Genomic DNA, 10,759 nt, shown 5'->3' with positions numbered 1-10,759 from the left:
GGATGGGCGGCGCGCGCCCATGGGCCAAGGGGCGCGGAGCAGCGCTGGGCTGGCCCACCTGCTAGAGCGACGCGGGTGGTGTGAAGGCTTGGGAGTGGGCCGGGGAGGTGGGCCGCGCGCGCAAGTTGCCAGGGAAGGTCGTTGGGCTGCTTTCGCGCAAGCCCAGGGGAGGGAGGGGGAAGCAGGCCGGCTAGGGGAGGCTAGGATGGGTTTCCCTTTCTCTTTTTTTATCTTCTTTCTATTTTGAATTTAGCTCTAGCTTTTAAATTCAAAATCAACATGTTTCGTGAGTTTAAATGGAGGCGCAACAACTCAAAACATCATACAAAATTAGGTGCTCCAGCATGTGATGCAACCACAATAATTCCCCTAGGGTTTTGAACATACTACGATTAATACTTATATAGTACAAAATAACTCCTCAAAATTTAGAAAAATAGAAGTAAACCAAAGAAAGGAGAGGTAACACCTGAAATTGGTGAATATTAGGAAAGACAGCCAACGGCTATCAACCACGTCAGCTGCATCCAACGTTCAGATGGAGCACCAAACAGTCTGATGCCCGTCTAACACGAAAAGTGAACAATCAGGGATCTTTTGATCGTTGTATTGTGCAGTGTCCGGTGTGCCACCGGATAGTTCGATGCACTCGCACTCAGGGAAGGCTGGGAGCTTCCAAATGAAGCTCCAACGACTCCTAGGTCCCTTGGGGCTATAAAAGGACCCCCTAGGCGCCTTGGAGCAGTATCCAAGCATACTTTGAGCACGCCACAACTACGAACCTCAGTTACCACGCTTTTGATTTGTTAGAGAGAGATTTGAGCACGTCCTTGAGCTGTGACTGTGTCGTTTTGATTCGTGCACTCTCTTCTTTGCTGGTGTGCGTGGTGTCGCTGCGACTGTGCTCTTGTGTGTGTTTCTACTCCCCTCCTTACTCCGGATTTGATTTTGATCATTTTGTGTAAGGTGTGAGAGACTCCAATTTGTGGAGATTCCTCACAAAGGGATATTGATATAAGGAAGATAATCGTGGCACTCAAGTTTGATCTTTGGATCACTTGAAAGAGGTTGAGTGCAACCCATGACCAAAAGAGATCACCGCAACGTGGAATGGGTATTGGCTGAACCACGGTAAAAATCGTTGTGTCTCTTTTCTATTTTACTTATTGCGATTGATGCCCTCTTAAGTTCTCATACTCACCAGCAATATTACTCTTAAGTTTAATACATATATTAAAGGAGCAATCAAGTGAACGAGCTCTCTTCTTTTGTCTTCTCGTTCTAACTTGGTCTTAGTTTCTCACTAACATATTCTGTAAACCAAGTTTGTGTTTAGAGTTAATTTTGCAGGATCACCTGTAAACCAAGTTTGTGTTTAGAGTTAATTTTACGATTGTATCAGCTCGGTATTTTGATCTTGAAATCAATAAAGCCCTTTCTTACGTAGCCACAGCTAGTTTGTTGCAGCTTGGTAGGTAGGCCTGGGCAATCGGCTAACCATTTTTTCGGTTCGGTTTTTCGGTTTTTTTATAAATTCGGTTTCTGAAAAACGGTAACCGAAACCTCCTGCGGAAAATCAAAAACCGAACCTTCAGTTAACCGATTTTTTCGGTTCGGTTTTCGGTTTAACCGAAAAAACCGAATAGAATAAAACTATTACGGTGCTGTTATACAACTTAGTCCATCCTGGAAATATAAAAATGTGAATACACAATACAGTCATACAAATACACAATACAAATGTTTCCCTGGTTATACAAATACAACTTAGTCCATCCTGGTTATAAAAATGTGAATACACAATACAGTCATACAACTTAGTCAAACCGAATAGAATAAAAATGTGAATATACAATACAGTCATACAAATGTTTCCCACATAAACAACTTAGTCCATCCTGGAACTGTTACGGTGCTGCACTCGGGAAATGGTTTCGATTTCTGCCGCAAACTGCATCTTTCCCTGGTTAGAGGACCGAGAGAGCTGCTTCACTGCCACCACTTTTCCATCACTCAACTTACCCTGAAAGAAAGTTTCCATTAATAGGCACTGGATAATGATGCATACACTTCGAAACATACTTGTTCTATTAATCATGCTAGCAGTTATCTTATGTCAATCACTCATTAATGTACATCACAACATTTCCAGCTTTGGCTTACCATTCCTTTTTTACCTAGGGGACGAGGGGAACAGTTGATCCCTGCGTCCCTTTTCGTTGACAAGGAAACAGTGCATCAGATGCCAGCTGTATAAATACATTCCTGAACATTAAATGGGTATGTAATGAAGTAGAATTATTTTATACATACTACCTATGTGTCCCTTTTAGAGCTAGCATTATCAACTGTAATTGTCATGATTTTAGTAATCCCCCATTCAACCAAACACCTCATAATGTTTTTTCCAATATCATCACCTTTATGACCCTTCACTAAGAAAAAAACTAATAACCTTCTTGTGCAATTTCCAATCAGAATCTATAAAATGTGCTGTTACAGCCATATAACTATCTTGTTGTTGAGAAGTCCAAGCATCAGTTGTAAGACAAACTCTTTCACATTGTTGCTTAAAAAAGGTTTTGAGCTTTGCTTTCTCTTCAAAGTATGTAGACACAGTGTCTCTAGTGATGGTTCTTCTAGATGGCACATTCCAACATGGGCAAGCAATTGACATGAACTTTCTAAAGTCTGCCTTTTCAGCACATGCAAATGGTTGCTCATCTTCAATGACCATTTCACAAAATGCTTTTCTAATTGCTTTAGGATCAAACTTATAGATTGCAACGTTTTCACCATGAGATAATTGTAAATTGCTTTGATTTGGGTCTCTATTTTTATGAGGATTGCACTTGCAAATATTAAAATGAGCACGTAGGGCAGATGTACCATTCAAATTTGGGTCACACTTGATCTCACGGCTGCAATACTTGCATTTCCCTTTCTTCAAGTGTCCATCAACACAAATCTTGACAAAGTGAGACCATACTTCTGATCTAGGTGCAATCTCCTTCCTTTTCTTCGCGTTATCTTCTTTCTTTTCCTCAGTAGTGTTGCCGGCGGTCGGTGCTGATTCCTTGGTGGCATTTAGGACCTATATTATAGTGGCCACACAGACACAAATAAACATTTGAAGCAAAAATCACTAAAAAGAAGACAACACAGAGACAAAATCAAACCATACTTCATTAGAGGACTGCTCCGTTGGTGTTGACATAGGACTGTTGTGTGCGAATGGCGAGCCTGGTGGTGAACTGGCGAGTGGCTGACTGCACTGGCCGAACTGGCGAGTGGCGCCGTGCCGTGCAAGCGGTGTCGTCGTGCCGGGCAAGCGGTGCCGGGCTGCTGGGCAAGCGATGTCGGGTTGCCGGCTGGTGCCTGGTGGATGAGGACGCTGGACGGCTGAACGGTGGGCGCTAGCAGGGAAAACTTTATCGGTGATATGATATCCGATAAACCCGATTTTTCTGTTTATCGGTGACCTCCGATATATTTTTTCTATCAGCCGAAATTTTCAAATTTTTTGAATTTACACTATAAAATATTCAAATTAGAAGTCAGATGGTCTATATGTCTTCTCACTTTCTTCCAGAACACTAAAAACCATAAATTTACTTGATTAGATGGTCTGTGTTGTTTTTATTTGTTAAATGTCGAAATATAATCTACATAACATTTAAACAAACTGAGTCATTTTCTACAAATTTGTACCGAAAAAATTTGTCTATCTCCGATAAAATTCCGATAAATCCGATAATCCTGTTTATCGCCAACCTCCGATATTTTTTCCCTATCGATAAAATGAACCCTGGGCGCTAGTGGTGGCACGCGGTGCCGCGGTGGCCGGCTAGCCGCCAGGCGCCCAGGCAGACAGGCAGTGTCGCGGTGACTCGGCAGCGGCGGCGCGACGCTCTAGCTAGGGTTCGGCGTGGCGTCTCCGCGTGACCGCGTCTGGGCGATGCCGCGATGGGCGATGGCGTATTGGCGTGAGTGCGTGACCGGCTCAGCTCCTACGCAGCGTGATGGCCTGAATGCCTAATGGGCCGACCGATAGGGAATGGGAAAATATGGGATGGCTCATGTGCTTCCGGTTCGGTTTAAACCGAAATTAAAAATCGAACACCAAAATTAGTTCGGTTTCTGCATATTGGTAACCGAAAAATAATCTGGTTTATTCGATTCCGGCTTTTTCGGTTTCGGTGTTCGGTTTTCGGTTTCTATGCCCAGTCCTATTGGCAGGTCTGATAGTCCAAATAATTCCCAGCGTGAATGCCGAGCTCCGTGTAAAGCATTACTTTACTGATGTCATAATTATGGTTTCAGTGATCTGTAAGACCTCTGCCTTTCGATCAAGGCATAGTTTGGTCTCTCTTGTTAGTCGCTCTATGCATGGAACAGACAGTTTTACGAACAAGTATATTCCTTTCATTCTATGTATCGCTCCTCTGACATGAGTAACAGTTACAGCATAAGTTAAGCAACTCGTGAAATGAAACCCAAAAGCTTTGGTGATAGTTAATCCGAACATGTACACTCCCTGCCTGCCCTGCCCTCCCTGATATCGAAAGCCTGAAAACTCCAAGGGTGTGTTCGGCTGGCTACAAGCCGACACTGTTGCAGCTGTTTGGACTGCTGCAGCTGCAATCCATAGAGAGAAAAATACTGTAGAAGCCGCAGCCGCAGCCGGATTGCAGCCGCAGCAAGCCGCAGCGAACAAGCTGCAAGCTACTTCTGCCCACGCATGTACTATGAAATCTGAATTTCCTATACGGCTACTACACCAAACCCAAAAGGCAGAGTCCAGCAGACTCCATCCAGAGCAGCCATCACCACTGGCCTGGCCACTAGATCGCGCACTCCTCCAGCGCGCCAGCGTCATCACCCTGCCGGCACTCCAGCTCCACGGCCGCGGCGTGCCTATGACGAACCACGGCCAGCTCCGGGGGTTGCCCGTACCTGGCGGCAGCGACGGCGTAGCACCCGAGCGCGTAGAGGAAGGCGAGGAGCACGAGGGCGAAGAGCTGGGAGATGGCGAGCTGCTCGGCGCGCTCCTGCGCGGCGCGCGAGCGGCACTCGACGTGGGCGTCGGCGTCGCGGGCGCAGCCCGCGGGCAGCATGGGCCCGTACAGCGCCAGCGCCGTCTGGTAGAACCAGAGCCCCTGCAGCGCGACGAGGACGCCCGAGGCCAGGTCGGCCGGGAAGCTGTCCGGCAGGAGCGCGCCGAGGACGGCGGCGGCCACGCACAGGCCCACCAGCAGCACCAGCAGGTAGTGGTAGTAGCCCTCCAGCCCCATGTGCGTCGTGGAGTGGAAGTAGAAGAGCACCAGCTCCGCCGTGAACGCCGTCGCCGCCACCAGGCACAGCGCTCCGTCCGTCAGCGGGAAGTGCCTGCACCGTTCGTATTCGTTGTTCAGTTCAACACCCCATTGTTTACTACTCATGCTTTGCTGCGTACTTTATATAATAATGGCGTTGTACGACTGCATGATTGCTTGCCAAAGATTTTCCAAGACGAAACAACAAAAGCTGCGCAGGTGTGGATCAGAAAAGAAGAGAGGGGGGACTGCATGCACTCGTTGTCGTTGGGGTGAGATCAAGCTTGGGGCCCCCCCAACAGCACTCCAATGCGAAACAGAGTCGGACTGCACTTGCTACTACTCCACGTGCATTCAGAAAAGGGAAGGCACGCCGCCACGAAATCCCTTTTAATTTTTCCCTTTCACCAAAACATCGCTGCTGGTGCTGCTGCTTACGGGTACTACGACCACGAGACAGGCAGTGTTCTTGGTGTATGGATTTGTAGGCGAGTTGGAGGACATGGTGTTGTGTTGTGAGCTGGATCGACCACCACATGGCTGCGCCAGCCAATCATGGCGACGAGTCAAACATGTACAGCCTCGCCACGGCGCCACCCAACTAATCCAACCAACCTAAAGATTCTGTTTTTTTTTTCCTTTTCTTTTCTTTGAAACCAAAAAGAACCGACGACTACGACGCGGCGGCTCCTCTTCTTCGTGATCATCGCGCATGCAACGAATCCTAGCGTAAAAAGCTTGAGAAACGACGAACGATCCAAGGTTTGGCTGGATCGACGGAGAGGGCTAGGTCAGACAGAGACCGTCAGAGGAGCTAGGCAACGAGCGCGCGCGTGCACACAGAAGACAGAACAGACAGACAGACAGACAGACCTGGGCCAGAGCTGGGACGCGAGAGCGAGCGCGCCGAAGAGGAAGAACATGAGCAGCATGCCGCCGTGCTCGAGGTCGTTGAGGTGCGCCGGGTTGACCTCGCCGCCGGCGAATATCCGGAGGTGCGTGGAGTAGAGCACCTCCACGCACATGTCCGCCAGCGCGCCGCCCGCCACGACGTAGAGCTCCAGCAGCCGCGCCGGCCCGGGCGCCGGCGCGGGGCTCCACGCGCGCACCCGGAACGACGACGGGTCCGCGGCGTGCCGCGCCGCCGACGACCACACCCGCCACAGCCCCACCGCCAGGAACAGCGTGCCCGGGAGCACGTGCCCCTTGAACGACCCCATCTCTTCTCGTGGATGGATCCGGGTTGACTTTTTCCTCCGCGCTCGGGGTCTCGGGGGGGACGAGGACGAGGACGACGACGCCGCTTGAGGGGCGCGCCTTGGTCGTTCTTGTTTGTGACCGATCGTTGCGCTGCGCTGCCTGGGTCGGCCGGCGAGGCGGCGACGGTGGGCGGAGGGTGGGAGATCCCGCTGCGCCGAGGCCCGCGTCGCCGCTGCAGCTCCGGCGAGAGCGACGCCTGTGGGTGGGTGGGCGGGAGCTGCAGGGGATTGAGAGTGATCGATCAGATGCGATGCTAGCCGGAGCGAATCATTGCTTTATCTCTATCATGGCCGGGCGAGCCGAACCGCGGAATCAGAGAAGCTTCCTCTCTCTCTCGCTCGCTCTAGATGGACGGACGTGGATTTGTCTCAAATGGGGACAGGCGAGGAGGCGTTGGAGTTGGTGCGTGACGGAGACTCCTTTTCAAGACATCTACTTCTATAGTCTAGCTCCAATGGAGATGGCAACGGGGCCTGATCCGTGGTTCCTTACAGATAATTCCCTAGTAAGGGATAGAGGTACAGACAAATTATTATATCCCAAACAAATAGGTTCTAATCTTTATTAAAATTAAAATGAAGAAAATTTAGACTCTTTTGGTGCCACTCTTTCAAAGACTCCTTTAAAAACTCCGTCAAAAAAATCTATTAAACGAGCGGCTCTAGAAAATTTAGACTTACTTCTTCATAAAAATAGTGAGGAATTGCCTCTAGAAATCGAGCGAACCAGAGAGCCCAAAACAGAGACTTCTTCGGGAGTCTCTCTCTCCCGTCCTTCCCTTCCACGTAAAAATAGGAAGAGCTACGTTTCCAACCAAATAAGATACTCTCTGAGAAGCTCTTTTTGAAAGTAAGAAGAGTTGTTTGTTGATGCAAAATCCTTAGTCTCCACCAGGTTTATGGAGAAGGGGATGGAGAGCCATTCACATCCTCGTTCAGCACGTACTGACTTCTCTTACTCTAAATTAATTCCTTTGCATGTTAAAAATCTATCAAAAACTTAACTCATAGCCTAGTATAATTAGCATACTAAATTCTAAACTAGATACCTCTTGTTACATTAAAACTTGCCAGTTCAATTTATATTAATTCCATATAAATGATGCATACTTATCTTTAAATATTGCATTTTGTAACAGTGACAAATTTCCCACGGAGAGAAAATTACCCGTGTGGGGGCAGAGATAGAGATAGGTCCTCCGTAATTGTTCATGGGACGAGAACAGGAACGGATAATTCTTTTTCTCCTCTGGATAGGGATGGAGCCATCACGCATTCCCTGTCGACAACCAGAGCATTTAGTTTAAGGGACTAAAGTTTAGCATGTTGTCACATCGGATATCCAAATGCCTATTACAAGTTAGATATAATCTAGTTATAAAACTATTTACACAACTGAAGACTAATAAACGGCAATACAAATTTATTGAACCTAACTAATCCATGATTAAGCATCACATGTGTGAACCATGTACTAATCAGGTTAATAGATTTATCTTGTCGTTTAGTTTTTATTTACTATATTTAATACTTCTAATTAGCATTAGGACTGAATATCGAACTAGCTCGGTTCAGCTCGTCCGAGCTCGAGATGGCTCGTTAAGCTAACGAGCTGGCTCGACTTGTTAAACTAACGAGCCATAGAGTCAGCTCGGCTCGTTTAGCTTGTGAGTCAGAACAGAAAAAAATGTATATAACATGAATTTCTAGTTAATTTTAGATTAATTTAACAATAAAAATAATAATTGTATACATAGTTTCAGGGACCACATCAATGTAACACCAAATTAACACAACTCATCATTCATCAATTAATAGTTCACACACATGTTCATCAGTTTAACCCACGATTATATTCTCATAGATCAATTTAACAAATAGACAAAGTTCATAAATCATTATTTTAACTCATAGACCATATACATCACACATACATATAACATGTTCATCAATTATTATGTAAATGATATGCATATAGTTTCGTTTTGCTGAAATGAAGTAACTCGTTTAGCTCACGGGCTGGAACGAGCTGCCTCGTTTAATGAACCGAGCTACGATATCAGTTCACATCGTGAAAAAATTCAAACGAGTCGAACCGAGCTGAGCCGAGGAGACCACGGACCGAGCGAGTCGATGAGCTACGAGTATAAGCTTTTTCCTTTTCGTCCTCGATTTCCTCTTATTCCTGTCAATAAAATAGGTAAAAAAAACTAGTACCGGTTTGTCCATCAGTTCGTCTTTGCCGAACTGGATTTGACACCGAGCAAGTGTACGAGTACCGGACGCGCAGTTGGAAGCCCGGAACGAGGAGACTGCGCTGGGGCTGCTGCATCACGGGACTCATGGCTGCTGCTGTTCTGTGTGTTCTGACCCGGGATCGCTGCCCTCTTGCTTTGTCGTCCGGTAGCCGAACGGCGGCAGGCCGGCTGCCTCTGCCTGCAGCAGCGCTAGCAGCCACCCTCACGCCGCATATATGGCTCCAACTCTTTTTTTTATATTCGTTTGGCTTTTATATATATATAACTACATCTAGATCTCTATATATTTTAATTTTCATTTTATTTCAGGTCTCTATGTTGGTCGAGATAACCTGTCTCGACGTTATTCTTGCTCATACGTCGAACTGTGTGTGTTTGTGAAGACAATTAAAGGCATACCGGCACAAAAGCTACCCTGACGGTGGCGATGATGACGAACTGGTCACTGTTGTCGATCCTCCTCTGCGTCACCTCCGGCGCCAAGATGACGCCACAATTCTCGATATAGTAATCGTCGAACGCGCGCGACATGACGAGTACCGATGACTCTTGGTTGGGCTACCAAACGAAGTGCACCCCGGGCTCATCAGTGAGGTAGTACCCCTGGCCGTTGCACCACCGGGTGCGCTACTCCACTACATACATCATGTTCGAGAACACTCACACAACGTCAGCAACGACCATCGTCCCAACGCACAAGAATTCATGTCCGGTCAGTAGCGACTTACGTGGCAAGTTGGGCTTCAAGTGAACGATGAGCTGGACGGCGTGATGGCGTCGTCGTCGGATGCGGTGTCCAGGTGTCACACCCGGCTTTAAGGAACAAAGCCAGGTGCATCTCATACATGCGCCAAGAAGACAACATATATAATAACAGAGTGTATAGAGATAAATGTCATAAAACATCAGAGTATTTATTACATAGCGGAAGACTTATTACAAAATAAAATAATAAAGATAAAACGAACTAAGGACCGTCGGCGCCAATGTCAACTGAGAAACACCACCTAGATCAGATCATACTCCTCGCCTTGTGGCTCCTCCTGAACCACCTGTTCTTCTCCTGTGGGGGGGTGTGAGACAGCAAGGGTGAGCTCACACATGATCATCGCTCAACAAGTTGTGGGGAATAATGTGACATGAACTCACAAAAGGTGGGAGCTCATGAGTGTAAGGCTTATCAAAGAGAATGGTTAAAGCTGAGCATTGCTTTTAATGTTGGTCAAACTTTTATTAGCAGTTACTAAGTGTAAGTAAATACCAAACCTTAAATAAAATAATAGAACAAAATTAATAATAAACCCATGCATATGCAAATGACAAAATTGAATTTAGGTTTCATAATTTAATCATCAGAGAGTCCTGAGCCGCTCATGACCGTGAGCTCGGCTAGTATACCAGTTTTACACTCTGCAGAGGTTGTACCCTTTACCCACAAGTCGTGTATCCCATGTCGCCAGGGTTAGCTAGGCCCTTAGACACTACTGAGGTGCATGGCTAGGGATCCACTACGAGGCCTTTACAAAGTTCCACTAGCTTCCGAAAACCCGCTACAGTTTATGGGAAGAGCACTTGCAAGAATCCCCCGTCCGACCGCCATCGCAGCTAAATCAACCCGAGAACCTCCTTGCATGCAACTCCCCTACTGCCCTTGCCCCTTTCGGGTAAGGTAGTCTTCCACTAGCTTTCCTAATTAATCAGCCAAGGGCGTCCATAAACCCTTGTGGTGGCACGTGTTTCTCAAGTTAAGCTCTATGTTCCAATTAACATTAATGATCTTGACATGAACATAAATAGAATAACAAAAGAATTGGAACATAGATATAATAAATGATTATCCCAAAACCATGTAAAGCAATAGCAAAACTACCCAAGTGATTCAGGGGTAAACAAGGTAATGAGATAAACAATCTAGGGTGACCTATCG

General features: G+C 46.8%; 1 protein-coding gene across 1 annotated transcript; it reads right to left on the bottom strand.

The window, feature by feature from the left end:
* Nucleotides 1-4,485: 4,485 nt before the first annotated feature.
* LOC100285697 (uncharacterized) lies at nt 4,486-6,943 on the bottom strand. Its single transcript, NM_001366734.1, has 2 exons — nt 6,189-6,943; nt 4,486-5,388 (listed from the first exon to the last, which is right to left on the bottom strand). Exons 1-2 carry the CDS (start codon nt 6,533-6,535, stop codon nt 4,845-4,847), a joined length of 891 nt encoding a protein of 296 aa, NP_001353663.1. The 5' UTR covers nt 6,536-6,943; the 3' UTR covers nt 4,486-4,844.
* Between the last annotated feature and the right edge of the window lie 3,816 nt (nt 6,944-10,759).

Source organism: Zea mays, chromosome 4 (genome assembly GCF_902167145.1).
Source record: "Zea mays cultivar B73 chromosome 4, Zm-B73-REFERENCE-NAM-5.0, whole genome shotgun sequence".
In the NCBI taxonomy this organism is placed as follows: Eukaryota; Viridiplantae; Streptophyta; class Magnoliopsida; order Poales; family Poaceae; genus Zea; species Zea mays.
This window is presented reverse-complemented; position numbering and strand designations above follow the sequence as displayed.

Excerpts from the sequence above, each read along its gene's own strand:
- LOC100285697 (NM_001366734.1), bottom strand. The coding sequence starts at position 6,535 with ATGGGGTCGTTCAAGGGGCACGTGCTCCCGGGCACGCTGTTCCTGGCG. Across the intron at positions 5,389-6,188 it reads GCGTCCCAGCTCTGGCCCAG|GCACTTCCCGCTGACGGACG; the intron begins GTCTGTCTGTCT and ends CGAACGGTGCAG.